Source organism: Ovis canadensis, chromosome 24, assembly GCF_042477335.2.
Source record: "Ovis canadensis isolate MfBH-ARS-UI-01 breed Bighorn chromosome 24, ARS-UI_OviCan_v2, whole genome shotgun sequence".
Taxonomy (NCBI): domain Eukaryota; kingdom Metazoa; phylum Chordata; class Mammalia; order Artiodactyla; family Bovidae; genus Ovis; species Ovis canadensis.
The window spans coordinates 28,752,592-28,773,069 of NC_091268.1; the positions used below are offsets into that span (position 1 = coordinate 28,752,592).

General features: G+C 42.7%; 1 protein-coding gene across 7 annotated transcripts in view; it reads right to left on the reverse strand.

The window, feature by feature from the left end:
* The window catches only part of PARN (poly(A)-specific ribonuclease), a 201,326-nt gene that overhangs the window by 177,530 nt on the left and 3,318 nt on the right, over positions 1–20,478 (reverse strand). For 4 of the 7 annotated variants that reach the window (XR_011252660.1, XM_069570166.1, XM_069570167.1 and 1 more), the window contains exons 1-6: positions 17,309–17,487; positions 16,898–16,975; positions 13,165–13,244; positions 12,635–12,702; positions 12,468–12,549; positions 4,042–4,102 (exon numbers count right to left, since the gene is read on the reverse strand). Coding sequence is in view for 6 of the 7 variants with exons in the window: in XM_069570166.1 (XP_069426267.1) it covers positions 4,042–4,102; positions 12,468–12,549; positions 12,635–12,702; positions 13,165–13,244; positions 16,898–16,975; positions 17,309–17,327 (388 nt within the window). In the remaining variant the exon portion in view is untranslated. Of the gene's footprint in view, positions 1–4,041; positions 4,103–12,467; positions 12,550–12,634; positions 12,703–13,164; positions 13,245–16,897; positions 16,976–17,232; positions 17,488–20,478 lie in introns of those variants that run through there. The other 3 variants (XM_069570168.1, XM_069570171.1, XM_069570169.1) reach the window with 2 other exon arrangements.

The following is a 20,478-nucleotide window of genomic DNA, read 5'->3' on the forward strand; positions in this document are numbered from 1 at the left end:
GATTACTGTACTGTGTAAGAGAAGGTACTTGTTTTTAGGAAAATGCACACTGAAGTAGTTAGGAATAAAGAAATGTCATGTCTGGAACTTATTCAAAAATGGTTTTGGGGAAAAAATTATACACACGCATGTAATGAGAGAAAGGATGACAAGGCAAACAGTATAATGCCAACATTCAGGAAACTGAAGGGTACCAGGAATTCTCTGAGGTATTCTGGCAACATTTATAAAGTCTGAGGTTATTTCAAAATAAGAATTTAATAATAAAAAGTAAATGAAACCATGGAATATATGAGACTAACACTGAAGCCAGGCGAGATGAAAAAGAGTCAGTCAGGATGCAGAGGAGTCCAGAGGAAGGCAGGAGGAAAAGCACAGAACGAAGAGTCTGAGAGCCAGGGAGAGCGTCAGGGGAGGAGGGTGCAATCGCCCGGTCAGATCCCGCCAAAGGCGGAATGAGGGCAAAAAGGATCCACAAGGTGTGAGATCCTGGCATATGACCTGACCTCAAGTCCGAGGAGGGGCGAGGACAGCAGACCAGTTCAGGTGGGTAAAGAGAAAACCAGAGGGGAAGACGCGGGAACGGCAAGAGCAAACACCTCATTCAAGATGCCTTCCTCCTCTGAGTGGGAGCATCACAGGCCGGAAGGGACACTGGGGATGTGGAATCAAGTGAGGGGGACGGGTTTGCTTTGCTTAGAGTTATTCTGAGATAGAGATATTCCCACAGGCGTGATTCATCTTCACGTGGCACCTATTCCTTTGGTAGTCGGGTGAAATCTACAGGCCCTTCCTCAAAATGATGTTTTCCAATGCATAAAATAAAATACACAAGATTATAAAGAAAAGTAATTAAATCGAAATAGTTACCAAGAACTTTTTTTTATGTCTGTGATATAGTAATATAAGATACCAGCTTCCTGGTCAACACATTAAATTAAGAAGACCTAACGGCAGGGACTTCCCCACTGGTCCTACGACTCTCTGCTCCCAATGTAGGGGGCCCGGATTCAATCCTTAGTCCGGGAACTAGATCTGGCATGCCATAACTGAGAGTTCACACGCTGCAACAAAGATCGAAGATTCCAAGCGCTGCACTAAGACCTGGTGCAGCCAAATAAGTAAATACATTTAAAAAAATTTTTAAAGACCTAATGGCAGGTGAAATAACTACAATAACTTCAAAGTACTGACGAAGGCAAACAATATTCAAGATATCTGCCAAAACGAAAATGCCATTTGAAGATACCTAGGATTTCACTTGAGGACAAACTTCCTGCTACTGCTAATGCAGCTGGGTTGTTGCCTACGTTCCCAACAGAAGAAATGAACAAATTCAGTCCAAGGTTAGACAAAAATATAGATGTCAACTCCTCACCGCCTTCCCCAGATTCACAGATTCCGGAACTCTATCTACGGCAGGAAAGCGGCCCATGGACTAGATTGGGGAGCTCTGCACTAAAAGAATGTTTACAAAGGTTGATGGAGTGATCAGCAGAGAAGGGAAAACACCCAGCAGACAGAAGGGCAAACTGGAAGAGCCAGTGCCTGACACAAAGGGAGGGACTAGCCTTCTAAGGAACACCTGTGAAAAGGCCAGGCCCAGGCTCAGCGGGGAGATCTGTGGGTCTGGTGGTAAGAACACAAACTGGCTCTTGCCTGCTGGTTTCTATTTTCATTGAGGCATGACCAGCAGCTGAGAGGGAGGCCTGGAGAGAAATGGTAAAAATACAGATATTTTAGAAAGTCAGAAAGGGAATTTCTAAGTCAGAAAAGTAGGATTTCTGAGCATGATGGAGTCCTTACTTGATGCTTGTGCTCATGAATTTAAAGTGATAAATGGGCTCAGGTATGTCCCATTTTACTGCAATACTCAGATGCTCAGAAAGAGAGAAAGTGAATGATCAGAACCAACTAAGCCTGGGACTTAGCTAGACGAGTTCAATATGCAGAGAGGAGCAAGGGGAAGAAGAAAGGATAATAACGGACCCAGTGGACAAGGAGAGAAGTCTAGACCAGACAGTAGAAGGTAACTGACAGTGAGAAAGCAACAGAGATCAACCAGCTGCTGAAATGAGGTAGCCAAGTGGATGTGAAGGACGAGAGGAGGCGCTGTCAAGGAGAAATGAGGGAGGCGGGCACAGTGCCTGCTGATAAGACCCATGAAGCCACTAACGGAGTGGATAGCTAAGGGGAGGCAGAGGCGAGGACTGCTGACCACCCAGGAGCACACGCGACAGAGCTTTTGCAGGTGCTCCGTGTGGATGCTGGAGTCACCTGAAAGGAGGAGAGAGGTAGGAAGAGAGAGCAAGATGAGCCAAAGTCTAGGCTTCTGGTGAAGGCCATGCCCAGGACGTCAGCAGAAGGGGGATGGCAGAGCTGGTTACACAGCCCTGGAAAGAGCCGTGGCTCCTGAGAAGAACTCAGATGGGCTGAAGGTGGCAGGCCTACCGCCCGGCTGCACAAACAGAGCTGAAACCATCCGTGGAGAATGGTGACCGCAGTCACCTGGTTCCACTTCAGACAAGAAAGTCAGAGGTACTTCCAAGGTGACTGCCAGAAGGAAAGGTTCTGGCGTGTGCAAACCCTAGAGTGGAAAAATTTAATAAGGAAGAGAAGTGAAGGTCTGGGTCAGATTTAAAGCACAGGGATAAGAGTCTCAGTAATAACAGATGGCCTGGGAGCCCTGATGTAGTTGTGACTAAAATACTCCAAGGTCTGACTACAAAACTAGAAAATGAAGCATCCTCCTATTTAGCTGCTTCTCTCCTTCTATGAAAATAAAATCATCAGGCTGGAACACACATTCATAGGAATCTGGTTAAAGTATTTCCTTCAAAACATTTCTGCGATAAGACTTCCCAGATGGTCCAGTGGTTAAGACTCCACACTTCCAACACAGGGGACACAAGTTCAATCCCTGGTCAGGGAACTAAGATCCCACATGCCACACAGTGCACCAAAACAAACAAATTGCACACATTCCATCATAGTGCTCTAACTACATGTGGAATTTGTATTTTACAGTGGCTTTCAGAGTCAAGCATGAGCCACAGGGAATAAAATTACTTTGTGATACCCAAACTGTGTTACCCAGTGGGTATACCCAGTAGGTTAAGTAAGCGGTTTGGATTCAAAATTTTTTTAGCATTTCCAAAAATCAAAATCATCAGTAGATATGAAGACGCAGCACCACTGAAGCAATTAACAGACAACAAGACATGGTCCTAAAGACCCTACAAGGAGATCATGCTGAGGCAGAGAGATTGTAGTTGAAGTCTATGTTCTAGAACCTTTGCTGAGAAATATCTCCTCTCCTACCTCATTCAGTAACACATCCACCATGGGAAAGAACACAGTTTATAAGAATAGTTAAGTAAAAAGTAGTTACTGACCTTAGAGCAGCAGGCACTTAATACTGCTGGGAACAAGAGAGGCTCTCCCAGGCACTTTCCAAGAAATAAATGAATGGAGGAAAAAAAGCCACTCTGACGTGCTTCAATGTCCAGCGTTCATTAATTAAATATTTAACAATCACCTCTCTGAGGGATTGTGCCCTATGCTGGGGATAAGGACTAGGACTTGGTCTCCCCAACCCGCCAGGTTGCTGGTCAGCACATCACACCAGCAAGTTAGCCGTCAGAACTGAATTTTTTCCTCCAAAGACCATCACGGTATTACTGAAACACGGCTGTGTTTGAAAAAGCAACACTGGAGCACTTGTCTCAGTGAAAGACAACGGGGACACATACCCCACAGGGAGTCTGCCAGGCAACTGAGTCACACCAGTAACAGCATAAGCTCTACTCAATGAGTCTGGGGGCTCAAGAGGCCTCCTTGGAGCTGAACGAGGCAGCAGCTCCTCTCCTGTGCCCTTCATGCTCGACCAGGCCTTCAGGAGTGGGGCACAATGAGAACTTTACTGGCTGCACAGGCTGGAATGGAAATCCGAGACCCTGTATCAGACAGTATGCACAGGAAGATAATTCTCAACTGAATCCAGATTTACAAGCTCTGAAGAGAGGTCACATGTAATCTTACCGTTGCGAAAAACTTTATTAAAATCAAATCCTTGGCTTGCTAGAAAGTCAATGCTTGAGCTCTGAAACAAGAGTAAATAGAACATGCATTTCAGTGAGGTCCGTGGCAGGTGTGTGAACAGAGGCAGAGAAAGAACTCTGGGGAGTAAACAAAGGCAACCAGGCAAGGGGGCAGCATGCCAGGGGTCAGAGGACAAGGGGTTTCTACTCCATGGCTGCTGAACTGTCCATTCATTCACTTCAACTATCTGGGCTTCTCCCTTATAGTTTGTAAGAGGAATATCCTTTGTTAACCAACATTTAAGAAAATTTTACTTGGTGAACATATATTCTCCCAATAGGCAGAAAACTCCTGAATAAAAATTAAATGTATTTCTATTATCTCACCCCAGGTTCAAGTTTAAGGGAACAAATGTGCAAACTATAAGGTATCAATATTCACTTCAAATTAGATTCTGGAAGCCCAAAATAACTGGATGTTCTTTACATTCAACAACATAATATAGAAAAATTCCCAGTAAAGAGACTTATTAAATACATATTTCAAAGTCAAAATATAAACGTAAACGTAGCAAAAATATCAAGTAAGTAACAATACGCAAGAATGGGGAAATTTTCACAAAGTCCTTACTCAACTGACTGAAGAATAGGAAACATCACTGAGCTTCTCTAATTTTATTCTTGTTTTAAGTCAGAACAGCCTTGTCGAACTCAATGGAACTATGAGCTGTGCTGTGCAGGGCCACCCAAGACGCAACGGTCATGGTGGAGAGTTCTGACAAAACGTGGTCCACTGGAGAAGGGAATGGCAAACCACTCCAATTTCTTGCCTTGAGAACCCCATGAACAGTATGAAAAGGGAAAAAGATATGTGACACTAAAAAATGAAATTCCCACGTCGGTAGGTGTCCAATATGCTACTGGAGAGGAGTGCAGAAATAACTTCACAAAGAATGAAAAGAAGAAGCCAAAGAGAAAACAATGCCCAGCTGCGGATGTGACTGGTGATGGAAGTAAAGTCTGATGCTGTCAAGAGCAATATTGCATAGGAATCTGGACTGTTAGGTCCATGAATTAAGGTAAATTAGAAGTGGTCAAACAGGAGATGGCAAGAGGGAACATCGATATTTTAGTAATCAGTGAATTAAAACAGACCGAAATGGGTGAATTTAACTCAGATGATGACTGTATCTACTACTGAGGGCAAGAATCCCTTAGAAGAAATGGAGTAGCCCTCACGGTCAACAAGAGTCTGAAATGCAGTACTTGAGTGCAGTCTCAAAAATGAGAGAATGATCTCTGTTCGTATCCAGAGAAAACCATTCAATATCATAGTAATCCAATCTATACCCCAACCAGTAATGCTGAAGAAGCTGAAGCTGAATGGTTCTATGAAGACCTACAAGACATTCTAGAACTAACACTCAAAAGAGATGTCCTTTTCATCATAGGGGACTGGAATGCAAAAAGTAGGAAGTCAAGAGATACCTGGAGTAACAGGCAAATTTGGCCTTGGAGTACAAAATGAAGCAGGGCAAAGGCTAATAGAGTTTTGCCCAGAGAACGCACTGGTCAAAGCAAACACCCTCTTCCAACAACACAAGAGAAAACTACACATGGACATCACCAGATGGTCAACACCAAAATCACACTGATTATATTCTTTGCAGCCAAAGATGGAGAGGCTCTGTAACAGTCACCAAAAACAAGACCAGGAACCAACTGTGGCTCAGATCATGAACTCCTTAATGCCAAATTCAGACTCAAATTGAAGAAAGTAGGGAAAACCACTAGACCACTCATGTATGACCTAAGTCAAATCCCTTACAATTATACACCAGAAGTGACAAGTAGATTCAAGGGATTCGATATGATAGACAAGAGAGCCCAAAGAACTATGGACAGAGGTTTGTAACATGTACAGGAGGCAGTGAGCAAGACCATCCCCAAGAAAAAGAAATGTAAAAAGGCAGAATGGTTGTCTGAGGATGTCTCACAGATAGCTGAGAAAAGGAGAGAAGCTAAAGGCAAAGGAGAAAAGGAAAGATACACCCATTTGAATACAGAGTTCCAAAGAATAGCAAGGAGAGATAAGAAAGCCTTCCTCAGTGATCAATGCAAAGAAATAGAGGAAAACAACAGAATGGGAAATACTAGAGATCTCTTCTAGAAAAACAGAGATACCAAGGGAATATTTCATGCAAAGATGGGCACAGTAAAGGACAAAAATGGTATGGACATAACAGAAGCAGAAGATATTAAGAGGAGGCAAGAATACACAGAAGAACTATACAAAAAAGATCTTCATGACCCATGATCTTCATGATCTTCGTGATAACCACGATGGTGTGGTCACTCACCTACAGCCAGACATCCTGGAATGTGAAGTCAAGTGGTCCTCAGGGAGCATCACTACAAACAAAGCTAGTGGAGGTAATGGAATTCCAGTTGAGCTATTTCAAATCCTAAAAGAGGATGCTGTGAAAGTGCCACACTCGATATGCCAGCAAATTTGGAAAACTCAGCAGAGGCCACGGGACTGGAAAAGGTCAGTTTTCATTCCAATTCCAAAGAAGGACAACACCAAAGAATATTCAAACTACTGCAAAACTGTACTCATCTCACATGCTAGCAAAGTAATGCTCAAAATTCTCCAAGCCAGGCTTCAACAGTATGGTAACCATGAACTTCCAGATGTCAAGCTGGACTTAGAAAAGGCAGAAGAACCAGAGATCAAAGAGCCAACATCTGTTGGATCATCAAAAAAGCAAGAGAATTCCAGAAAAACATCTATTTCTGCTTTATTGATTACGCCAAAGCCTTTGACTATGTTCAGTTCAGTCGCTCAGTCATATTCGACTCTTTGCAGCCCCATGCACTGCAGGACACCAGGCCGCCCTGTCCATCACCAGCTCCCAAAGTTTACTCAAACTCATGTCCATTGAGTCAGTGATGCCATCCAACCATCTCATCCTCTGTCATCCCCTTCTCCTCTCACCTTCTATCTTTCCCAGCATCAGGGTCTCTTCCAATGAGCCAAGTCCTTCGCATCAGGTGGCCAAAAGTATTAGAGTTTCAGCTTCAGCATCAGCCCTTCCAATGAATATTTAGGACTGATTTCCTTTCGGATGGACTGGTTGGATCTCCTTGCTGTCCAAGGGGCTCTCAAGAGTCTCCTACACTATAGTTCTAAAGCATCAATTCTTCAGCACTCAGCTTTCTTTATAGACCAACTCTCACAAACATACACGACTACTGGAAAAAACCATAGCTTTGACCAAACGGACCTTTGTTGGCAAAGTAATGTCTCTGCTTTTTAATATGCTAAAAGTAAACTAAAGAGCCTCTTGGTGAAAGTGAAAGAGGAAAGTGAAAAAACTGGCTTAAAACTCAACATTCAAAAAACGAAGATCATGGCATCCAGTCCCATGATTTTGGGCTCCAAAATCACTGCAGATGGTGACTGAAGCCATGAAATTAAAAGACACTTGCTCCTTGGAAGAAAACCTATGACTAATCTAGACAGCATATTAAAAGGCAGAGACGTTACTTTGCCAACAAAGGTCCGTCTAGTCAAAGCTATGGTTTTTCCAGCAATCAGGTATGGATGTAAGAGGTGGACTATAAAGAAAGCTGAGTGCCAAAGAATTGATGTTTTTGAACTGTGGTGCTGGAGAAGACTCTTGCTGTCCAAGGGAGATCCAACCAGTCCATCCGAAAGGAAATCAGTCCTGAATATTCACTGGAAGGACTGATGCCAAAGCTGAAACTCCAATACTCTGGCCACCTGATACAAAGAACTGACTCATTGGAAGAGACCCTGATGCTGGGAAAGATTGAAGGCAGGAAGAGAAGGGGACAACAGATGAGATGGCTGGATGGCATCACGACTCGATGGACATTGAGTCTGAGCAAGCTCCGTGAGTTGGTGATGGACAGGGAAGCCTGGCGTGCTGCAGTCGATGGGGTCTCAAAGAGTCGGACATAACTGAGCAACTGAAGTAACTAAATTCGGAACAGTTAAATATGACCCCTTATAGAGCGGCCCTTCCTGAGCCGTACTTGATGGTACACCATCAGTCTAGACTGAGGATGCTCCCCCAGTCCCAGTAAGCTCATCACCACATTCACTTTAGGGCTGCTGCCAAAGACAACGTCTTCTACATTAATGACTTTTTTATGATATCAGGGGCTTCCCTGGTGGCTCAGATGATAAAAAATCTGCCTGCCATTAAGAAGACCTGGGTTCACTCCCTGGGTCGGGAAGATCCCCTGGAAAAGGGAATAGCTACCCACTCCAGTGTTCTGGTCTGGAGAATTCCATGGACAGAGGAGTCTGGCGGGCTACAGTTCATGGGGTCACAAAGAGTCATACATGACTGAGCAACTAAGACAATGATAACAGAAAGGGAAATGTCTTGGGGTCTCTAATCTGAGGAAAGCTGAACTGGTCCTGGTCCGTTTTGATCCTTTGGGCCACAGAACTGACGGTGTGTTTCCCCCTTATCTTGGCTGATAGGAAGCTCAAGAGACAAGCTTCTGAAGTAAGCCAAAGGTAAGACTTTCTTTGGCATGAATTCTGTGTGCTAATCATAACACAGTAATCACACCCTCATTTTTCTTTTCTTCTAATTTTTCACTTACTTATTTTTAAACTTAGGTTAAAAGGTTTTATATATTATATATACTTTTATGTACTTTATGTATCTTTATTACCTGACACAAGTTCTTTTAAAATATGAGCAACCTAATCAAATATACACGGGTATGTGCGTGCATGCACGCGCACAAACACACACACACACACACACAAATATAGGCACATCATTTTCTATCATGTCCAAGTTTTCTGTGGTGTGACTAAGCAACCATTTCCCCTGTATCTTCCCTCTTTATCCTGTCCTGAAATAAGACCCAGTGCCTTCTGACTTGGGCCATAAGTCCCTCTACCTTCCATGCCTGACTATTCTTATAACTTTGCTCCCCTAATACCCATCACTGACAGAAACACCAAAAGATGGATTATGGAAAGGCATTTCTATCCCTCCTGTCACTAGACTCCAAAATATCCTAACTTTCTTCTTTAAAAATCAGAGTCAGAGATCACGCATCCCCTTTTTGAAGCTATTTATTTTCTACTCAAATACTACTCTTTAGACCGCACCAAAAAATGTACTCTATGCCACTGAACTTAAAGCCTTTTAAAATGGTAAATTTTAGGTTATGGATTTTTTTTTTTTACCATAATAAAGAAAAAACACGTCAAACCAACAAACTTTATTTGTAATATTCTAAACACTATCTTTGGTTTGTCCTAAATGTACCATTTTCAGGATTCAAAAGATAAGCATAGATATTAGGGGGGACAATCTGAGGCATCTATCAAACTTTTAAATCTGTAAGTTCTATGACTCATCAATTCCCCTCCTAGGAAAGCTATCCGATAAAATCATTCCTGAAGTTTAACCTGAAACTTAGTCTGTGACAACCTAGAGAGGTGGGATGGGGTAGAGGAGGAAGGGGAAGGACGTTCAAGAGAGAGGGGATATGTGTACACTTATGGCTAATTCATGTTATTGTACGGCAGAAACCAATACAACATTGTAAAGCAACTATCGTCCGATTAAAAATAAATTTTAAAAATAGCTTTAAAAACATGTTGATTCAGCCAAAAAAAAAAAAACTCCCATATACAACCAACACACATGCACATGGACACTGACTACAGCACTGCTTAAAACAGGGGGCCACTGGGAAACTTTCCAATTCCAATTAGATTACAATACATCTGCATTATGAAGTATGAAGACATTGAGTTAAACGGAAAATGCAAGCTATATGAAATATGAATGTTACGATTTTGCGTATATTAAAGAAAAAACCTAAAACTGTGTATGTGTGTGTGTATATATATATGTAGACACAGGAGTATATGTATATATGGCACAAAAGGAGTGAAATGGGGAAAGAAGTGGCATGGGGGAAGAGGGGATTTAAAAAAAGAAACATTTTTTACTCTATAGACAGCAGCAGTGTCTTTTCACGATCATGTATATATTTTCCTCCATGAACTCAACTACAGATGTTCAGCCAGAGAAAAGAAGAACAGAAGAAAAAAGAAGTGAAGACAACGCAGATGCCTTGCAATTCACCTGGATGGGCATGAGCTCCAGGAGTACGCATGGCTCTCGGGGTCCGTTCCTCCACAGCCTGCCTAGTGTGCATGGATCACTCTGTGTACAGATACTTAGTTTTGAGATAGCACAGTAAGTTGTTTTGCTGCCCAATTCTCCCTGCTTTAAGGATAATAAAAGGCTTTTTGAGATCGATTTTTAACTAGACACAATCTTCACCCTACTCACTGACTCTAGAAGCTAAGTTCCTTTTAAGACGCGACTCTGCTGTAGGCATAGAATTTTAAACAAGACAAAATCCATCTTAGATGGAGGACCAGAAAAAAATTCAAAAATACTATCATTTACCTTATCCATACAATTGCCAAGTTTACTTCCTGAGTCTCAACCTCTTCTCTGCCTTTGTTTTTCCAGAATAGAGAACTGCACTATTTGAGCCCATTAATCTCTGGCCTGTCTTCAAGTCTATGATGTTTTTCCTTTTTTTAAGGAGTGGCGGGCTATTAGAACTGTATAAAGTGTTCCAGGTGTAGTCACAGGATGGTTTTGTATGATGGGTAGGGTTCTTCTGATCTGTCTCCAGTTGATTTCCTAGAATAACTGTGTTTGTGTTGGTCTTTTAGAACATACTGTCATCCCTAAGATGTCTCACTGCCACTGTGTGCGTTTGATTAATCCCTGGCTAAAACCATGGAATCCATTTTAAGGAACTGTCTTTTCCTGCTACCACTGGAAAACTACATCCATACAAATGTCCAAACTGAACCTATCTTTCTCAGAAAAAATGTATAAATATTGTTTAATGAAGTATTCTATACTCAGGTGACTGGTAAATAGTTGTTAAATGAGGATGAGATGAGATGGTTGGATGGCATCACCGATTCAATGGACATGAGTTTCAGTAAACTCCGGGAGTTGGTGATGGACACGGAGGCTTCGAGTGCTGCAGTCCATGGGGTCGCAAAGAGTCGGACATGACTGAGAGACTGAACTGAACTTATTGCAAGGTAAAGAACTATCAACTATGGTTTATCTGCTAATTTAAGAAAAATGCTGGTTACAAGAGTAAAATTGCCTTCTTTCCAGCTCCTGACACACAATGAATGCTGTTTCGTTTGTTTACATCCTGCCTTATTACAGAGAGAATCTGACATGACTCAGTCACTCAGAAGCCTACCCTCCAGGCTTTCTTAACTATATTACTACTTAGATGCAGGAAAAGGGACAGATGGGAAGACTCGAAATAATGCTACTCTGGGGAGAGAAGCTCAGACATAAGATTATATGGAAGAGAAGACCAAAACTCAGGCTTTATCCAATATCCATATGATAGACACTAATTTACATTCTCCTGTCAGTGGAGATCAATGATCTCCTTATCCATGAATCAGATTATTAAGAGAGTAGAAAGGGGAAGCTGACATTCACTGAATGTCTACCAGATCAGCTACAACTCTGAACTGGCTGTTCTAAAGGGGACCCTCCCTGTACCCTTACCTTGGCTCATAAAGTCAGCCCTCTTCTCCTCAGTAGGTAACAGTGATCTTTCTCTACCCTCTCTTTCCTAATTGGTAAGCTTGGGAAAAGAAACTGAGCCCACATAACTTAGCCCCTTCTGGGTTCCCTGGTGGCTCAGACAGTAAAGAATCTGCCTGCAATGCAGGAGATCTGGGATCGATCCCTGGGTCGGGAAGATCCCCTGGAGGAGGGCACAGAAACCCACTCCAGTATTCTTGTCAGAAGAATCCCATGGACTGAGAACCCTGGGGGCTACATTCATGGGGTCGCAAAGAGTCAGACACGACTGAGTGACTATACTTTCACGTTCACTTCTACGTTTGCTCTTTTCAAAGAGGATACACACATACTCTGCTCCTCCAGAAAATAAAGGTCTACCCTTGGAGAGGTGTGCAGTGAGGATGGGGTGGGAAAAAACCTGCAGGTCCTAATCTGTAGGTTCAGTTCAGGGGTAAGACAATAAAAAAAAATCCCCCAAAGAGCCACAGTACGAAGTCATGGCCTCAAATTCAGCTTTACTTATAATAAAGTTCATGTTCCCATTTCCCTCTGCCTGTCTCTCACATCTTATTCCTTAACTCACTCTCAGGTCAAAGGAAAGACGGGAGTGATTTATTTCTAACCCTAAAACTGAAGGCCAGTGAGGTAAAGTGATTTGCCCAAAGTGCAAAGTTGGTTACAGAACCAAATTTTAAAGAGAACTCTGATTCCACATTTCCACACAGCCTCATCAGGGACTCATAACAGGAAAAAAAAACTCAATGATACTACTAACCTGACAGACAAATTTGACATCTGGTGAGGATCTATTGAAGGGTTTCGGGAAAACATAGAAGTTAAAAGACTTTGTTATATACCTGGAGAAAATAAGATAAAAGGAGACTTAGGGTGTTACATTATGCCATGACAAAAGAATTCCCACCACTTGTTAAAACAACCTACTTTGAATCTGTGTAGTCATACTTAAAAGTGCAAAGGCCAAACTGAAACAGCAAAAAGTCCATGGAATGCTGGAAAAGGGAAATAAAATACCTGTCAAAACAGTGCTGTATAGTCAACACGAGCAACAGTATTTGCAATCAGCTAGGTTTTCTGATTACTCTACTTGACTTTGGCAGAATACTTCTGATCCAAACAGATTACAGATCACCTATCAGAAGCATTATTAATTTATATACATTTCCCAACTAAGCACTTATGCATCATCCATAGCATCATAGTAAACCTATTTCCAAATGATTAAAATAACCACATCATATTTCCTACAAATCAACAATGAAAATACTAAACCTTCCCCAAAATGTTTTCCAGCAAACAATTATTTTTGCTGTTGTTTTAAACACCACTAAATATCATTCATAGCTGGGGTTGAGAAGTTAATAAACAAGTTTGATGATTTTATTGCTCTATAATTTAACATATGCAAGACCAACATGGGAAAAAAAATAAGATTTTCTAGCACACCCACTTACCTTTTTAAGCTTCTGATACCTTTCTTCTGGAGTGTCAAAACCATTTGTTAATGCAGTGACTGAAGGTCCATCGCTGATTCCTAGATTTTAAGAAAAAAAAGTTTTAACCTATTAGCAAATGCTACTGGAAAAATATCAGTCAACTATTCAATGGCTCTATAATTTCATATTTTTAAGAATTAAAACTAACTGGAAGTGCTCTTTACTTCACTTTTTCAAAATTAGCATGAATTTCACAGGCTAACAAGCCAAACCTTATAATTAAGAATTCAGAAATATGAATGTTTCAATTCGAGAATGGAAAGTTTCAGTATCTAAACCAGATTTCAAATAAAGAAAACTCTACAGATATCTCACCAAAAAATTATTAGAACTAATCAATGAATTCAGTAGAGTTGCAGGATACGAAGTTAATATTCAGAAATCCACTGTAAATTTCTATATACTAATAACAAACTATCAAAAAAAGAAATTATAAAAACCATCCCATTGACAACTGCATCAAAAAGAATAAAATACCTAGGAATATATTTAACCAAGGTGAAAGACCTGTCCTCTGAGAACCATAAGACACTGGTAAAAGAAATTGCAGAAAACATGAATAAACAGAAATGCTCATTAACTGGAAGAATTAATACTGTTAAAATGCCCATATTACCCAAAACAATCTATAGATTCGATGCAATCTCTATCAAAATACCTATGGTGTTTTTCACAGAACTAAACAAATAATCCTAAAATTTGTATAGAACCACAAAAGACCCCAAACAACCATAGCAATCTTGAGATACCACCTCACATCTGTCAGAATGAATGGCTATTCTCAAAAACACAAAAAATAAGTGCTGACGAGGATGTGGAGAAAAGGAAACTGTCATGCACTGTCGGTGGGAATGCCAACTGGCGCAGACACTATAGAAAACAGTATAAAGCGTCCTCAAAATATTAAAAATAGGACATATTTGGGGAAACAGTGGAAACAGTGTCAGACTTTATTTTGGGGGGCTCCAAAATCACTGCAGCCATGGTGACTGCAGCCATGAAATTAAAAGATGCTTACTCCTTAGAAGGAAAGTTATGACCAACCTACATAGCATATTCAAAAGCAGAGACATTACTTTGCTGACTAAGGTCCGTCTAGTCAAGGCTATGGTTTTTCCTGTGGTCATGTATAGATATGAGAGTTGGACTGTGAAGAAGGCTGAGCGCCAAAGAATTGATGCTTTTGAACTGTGGTGTTGGAGAAGACTCTTGAGAGTCCCTTGGACTGCAAGGAGATCCAACCAGTCCATTCTGAAGGAGATCAGCCCTGGGATTTCTTTGGAAGGAATGGTGCTAAAGCTGAAGCTCCAGTACTTTGGCCACCTCATGCGAAGAGTTGACTCACTGGAAAAGACTCTGATGCTGGGAGGGATTGGGGGCAGGAGGAGAAGGGGACGACAGAGGATGAGATGGCTGGATGGCATCACTGACTCAATGGACGCGAGTCTGAATGAACTCCGGGAGTTGGTGATGGACAGGGAAGCCTGCCATGCTGCAATTCATGGGGTCGCAAAGAGTTGGACACAACTGAGCAACTGAACTGAACTGAACATATGATCCAGCAATTCCACTTCTGGATATTTAGCAGAAGAAAACAAAAATTATTTTTTCTTCAATAATTCTAACTGAAAAAGATATATGCATCCCTAAGTCACTACAGCATTATTTACAATAGCAAAGTTAGAAGCAACTTAAGTGTCCAAAGATAAATGAATGGATAAAGATCCTATATATACGTAAAGAAGATGCTATTTATTTGTGTGTGTATGTGTGTGTGTATACACACATATATATGCATACATGGGGCTTCCCTGATGGCTCAGATGGTAAAGAATCTGCCTGCAATGTGGGAGACCAGAGGTTGAGAAGATCCCCTGGAGAAGGGAATGGCTACCCACTCCAGTATTCTCGCTTAGAGGATTCCACAGAGAGAGGAGTCTGACGGACTACAGTCCATGGGATTGCAAAGAATTGGTGTAAAGAAATATTACTCAACCATAAAAAAGAAAGAAAAATAACCCTGTAATATGGATAGACCTAGAAGGTACTATACTACTACTACTACTAAGTCGCTTCAGTCATGTCCGACTCTGTGGGACCCCATAGGCGGCAGCCCACCAGGCTCCCCCGTTCCTGGGATTCTCCAGGCAAAAACACTGGAGCGGGCCGCCATTTCCTTCTCCAATACATGAAAGTGAAAAGTGAAAGTGAAGTCGCTCAGCTGTGCCTGACTCTTCGGGACCCCGAGGACTGCAGCCTACCAGGCTCCTCCATCCATGGGATTTTCCAGGCAAGAGCACTGGAGTGGGGTGCCATAGCTTCTCTGCTAAGTGAGTGAAATAAGTCAGACAAAGAAAGCAAATACTGATGATTTCACTTACTGATGAAATCTTAAAAAAAAAAAAGAAAGAAAGAAACAGAAAGAGACTTATTGATACAGAGAGTAAACTGATGGTTGCCAGAATGGGGGAGGGGAGTAGGGGGGGAGGCCAAATAGGTGAAGGGGTTTAAGAGGTACAAACTTCCACTTATAAGTAAGTCACAGCACAGAGAATATAGCCAATAATATAGCTGACAAGAACTTTGTATGATAGCAAATGGTAACTAGACTTAGCGAGGTAACCAATCCATAATGTATAAAATATCAAATCACTATGTTCTACACTTGAAACTGATACAATTGGTTGATTATAATTCAGTAATTATAATTATATACAATTATATATATAACTATATATATAATAAAGCAATTATAATCCAGTAATGGATTATGCCCAGTTAAAAAGATTATGCCCAACATGGATTCCTTTAGAAAGAGCTGAAGTCTTTGAAACATGTACAATTTGTAGCAAAAATGGCTATCTTTACCAAAATTTGGATACCTTTGATCCAAAAAAAAAAGAACCTTGCAATTGTAACTGTTAGTTATACTAACCTAAGTACTAGATACATGTGTACAAGGCAGGCAATGAACACTTTCATTAATGCCTAAAGGAATACCCTCATTTATCTGCAGAAGTCCAATCCTAAGGTCGGTCACAAAGCACCAATATTGTATGAGTCCTCTTAGAGGAAATGTCTAAACTAGTCAAATTCATAGAGACAGAAACAATGATTGCTAGAGGCAGAGGGGAGGGAGAAGCTGAGAATTACTGTCCAATGTGTAGAGTTTCAGTTCTGGAAGATGAAAAAGTTCTGTGGAGATGGACCGTGGGGATGGTGGTATTCCAGTGTGAATGTCCTACATGTCACTTAACTTTTAAAACCACTTAAAAATGGTTAAGAGGATACATTTTATGCTATGCGTATTTCACCATACACCAAAAAAGGCCTGACCCTAACTCTCAAGCTCTGTCCCACACTTTGTCCAGCTGTTTTTCAGCAGCATCAAAACCGTAGTCTCTTATCTGCAACCCTCAGAGTTCGAACAACCCACAAACCCAATCAGGAAACCCACCGCACCTCTTTCGTGCTTTTGAAACGTTTAAGAGGAAACGTGGAGACTCATGCAACCTGACCCAGAAAACTCAAACAGGCAGGAGCGACCAGCAGGTATAAGCCCAGGCCAGAGGTCAGGAGGGCACGGGGGTTGGGGGTGAGGGGTGAGGGGTGGGGGATGGGGGTGGCGGGCAGGAGGAGGCTTGGCTATGCACTGCAGGGTGCCAGCCTCGAGCTTGCAAGCGAGGGATACCTGAAAACTCCCCATCGATGGCGAAGAAGTCGGCCTCCTCTATGGCCTGGTACACTTTGTGAAGATTACTCTTAAAATCTGCGGAGAAACCGAGAAGAGGCTCAGAATCGATGGCCTGGCTTCCTGCCCATGAGTTACTAGGGGGATAGGGAAGGACGGAGGGAGAGCTTCCAAGAATCCTGGGATGAGAGGACAAGTCCCTAAGGGGTGCACAGACCGGAGGGATATAAGCCCCGAGTGGTGCACTGGCCAGAGACGAACAAGGCCCCAAGAGGCGCAAAAGGGGAGCAAACCCCTGAGGGGACTGCCTCTGCCCCAGGCCGGGTCAAGTAGACCTGCCGCGGTGCGGGCCTAGCAGGCCGGGTGAGGAACTGCCGCGAGGACGCGGGGAGGTGTACAGCGGACACGCACTGCTCCTGATTATCTCCATTCTGCGGAGTGGCCAGGCCTCCGGCCCCGCCCGGGCCCGCCTCGACCGTTCCACTCGCGAAGTTCCGCGGCGACAGCGCTGGCAGCCGCGGCAGAGATCACGGGGGCGACTTCCGGAAACAGCGCGCGCCGGCGCACGTCACGTGCGCCTGCGTCATGGCGGAGGCGGGGCCAAGAGTTGGGTTCGTTCCCGGGAGGCAGCAGGGGCGTGGCTATCAAAGTTCTCCAAGGCGTGGTCTCACTGGAGTCGACCAGACTTGGGCCTTTTACTTGAGAAGTTTGAGTGACCTTACATCCATCCAATTGATGAGGAACTATTTCCTGAGTTCCAATTATGTGCCAGACACTCTGAAATGAGTGGGGATACAGGGGTGAATAGAAAAGACAAGATGCCCAACCCCATTGGAACTTAACTTGGAAGAGCGTAAAGTCAGGCAAGATTCAAACCTGCCACTTGGAAATCCGAAGATCGCTTTAAAGAGAAAAAGCAGAGTGCTGCAATAAGAATAATGGGAAAGAGGGTTATTTGCAGAGGCGACAGGGAACGCAAAGCTGAGACCCTTAGCTGTGGCACTAGCTACTGGGAATACGATGGTGAGCAAAACAGATGAGGTCCTGCATAATAGAGTTTTATGTTGGTTATTGGTTTGCTGTTGATTCCCAGAGCCTACAACACTGCTGACACGAGCAGATGCTTCATAAACATGGATTGGTCAAAAGAATTCACCTTCACTTAAGTCGCTCAATTGTATCCGACTCTTCTCGACCCCATGAACCACAGCACACCAGGCCTCCCTGTCCATCACCAACTCCTGGAGTTTACCCAAACTCATGTCCATTGAGTCGGTGATGCCACCCAACCATCTCATCCTCTGTCGTCCCCTTCTCCTCCTGCCCTCAATCTTTCCCAGCATCAGCGTCTTTACCAATGAGTCAGCTCTTCACATTAGATGGCCAAAGTATTGGAGTTTCAGCTTCAACATCAGTCCTTCCAATGAACACCCAGGACTGATCTCCTTTAGCATGGACTGGTTGGATCTCCTTGCAGTCCAAGGGACTCTCAAGAGTCTTCTCCAACACCACAGTTCAAAAGCATCAATTCTTCGGCACTCAGCTTATAGTCCAGCTCTCACATCGATACATGACTACTGGGAAAACCATAGCCTTGACTAGACAGACCTTTGTTGACAAAGTAATGTCTTTGCTTTTTAATATGCTGTCTAGGTTGGTCATAACTTTCCTTCCAAGGAGTAAGCATCTTTTAATTTCATGGCTGCAATCACCATCTACTACTGTGGGCAGGAATCCTTTAGAAGAATTGGAGTAGCCGTCAGTCAACAGAAGAGTCCAAAATGTGGTACTCGGGGGCAATCTCAAAAACAACAGAATGATCTCTGTTCATTTCCAAGGCAAACCATTCAATGACAGTAATCCAAGTCTATGCCCTGACCAGTAACACTGAAGAAGCTGAAGTTGAATGGTTCTATGAAGACCTACAAGAACTTTTAGAACTAGCACCCCCAAAAGATGTTTTTTTCCATTATAGGGGACTGAAAATGCAAAAGTAGGAAGTCAAGAAACACCTGGAGCAAATTTGGCTTTGGAGTATGGAATGAAGCAGGGAAAAGGCTAATAGAGTTTTGCCAAGAGAACGCACTGGTCATAGCAAACACCTTCTTCCAACAACACAAGAAAAGACTCTACACATGGACATCACCAGATGGTGAACACCGAAATCAGATTGATTATATTATTTGCAGCCAAAGATGGAGAAGCTATATAGTCAGCAGAAACACAGAGAAGGCAATGGCACCCCACTCCAGTACTCTTGCCTGGAAAATCCCATGGACGGAGGAACCTGATGGGCTGCAGTCCATGGGGTCGCTGAGGGTCGGACATGATTGAGCGACTTCACTTTCCCTTTTCACTTTCATGCATTGGAGAAGGAAATGGCAACCCACTCCCGTGTTCTTGCCTGGAGAATCCCAGGGACGGGGGAGCCTGGTGGGCTGCAGTCTATGGAGTCGCAGAGAGTCGGACACGACTGAAGCGACTTAGCAGCAGCAGCAGAAACAAGACCGGGAGCGGACTGTGGCTCAGATCATGAACTCCTTATTGCCAAATTCAGACTTATATTGAAGAAAGTCGGGAAAACCACTAGACCATTCAGGTATGACCTAAATCAAATCCCTTATGATTATACAGTGGAACTGAGAAATAGATTTAGGGAACTAGGTCTGATAGAGTGCCTGATGAACTATGGATGGAGGTTCGTGACATTGTACAGGAGACAGGAATCAAGACCATCCCCAAGAAAAAGAAACGCAAAAAGCAAAATGGCTGTCTGAGAATTCACCTTGGTCTTTCACAAAAGCCATATGAAGTTGGTTAGACGATCTGGCTTCTAAGGCTCAGTCAAGATGTTAGTGGTCAGAGAGAAAGTGTTAGTTACTCAGTCGTGTCCAACTCTTTGTGACCCCATGGACTGTAGCCTGTCAGGCTTCTCTGTCCATGGAATTCTCCAGGCAAGAATATTGGAGTGGGTTTCCATTCCCTTCCCCAGGGGATCTTCCTGACTCAGGGGTCAAACCTGGGTCTCCTGGAGACAGATTCTTTACCATCTGTTTATTAGGGCTGGAATTATTCAATATTCCTAAGCTTCTATTTTCTCTTCCACTAAATCAGTTTTAGGATCAGTGTCGATAATGTATGTGACTTATAAAGCACTGTAGAAATAAATGTGTCAATAAGCTATGATCAGAGTTCTGACCTGCTGTCACATTTCCCTGAATTCACCCCTTAGGTTTGGGAGAAATGCTGAGTACAAACCACTTGGTCTTTTTGAAAAGAAAATAACCATTTTCCCCCAAAAGAAAACATTACGTACCCTAAAGAACAAGAGTGTGGCCATATTATCCCCACAAGGTGCCACAAGTCCATTTTCCTCTCCTCATTCAAAGGAAATTTATATATAGTTAGCTATGTCCTCTGTTCTTAGTGTAAGCAGCAATCTGTGTAAATGTGAAAACCAATACAAGTAGTCAAACTTAAAATCTGAAATATCTCTCTGCCTATTGGTATCAGCTTTGAAAGTCCTAGATAGAGAGTAGTGGCCACATATGACCACTTAAATTTTAAGTAATTTAAGTTCA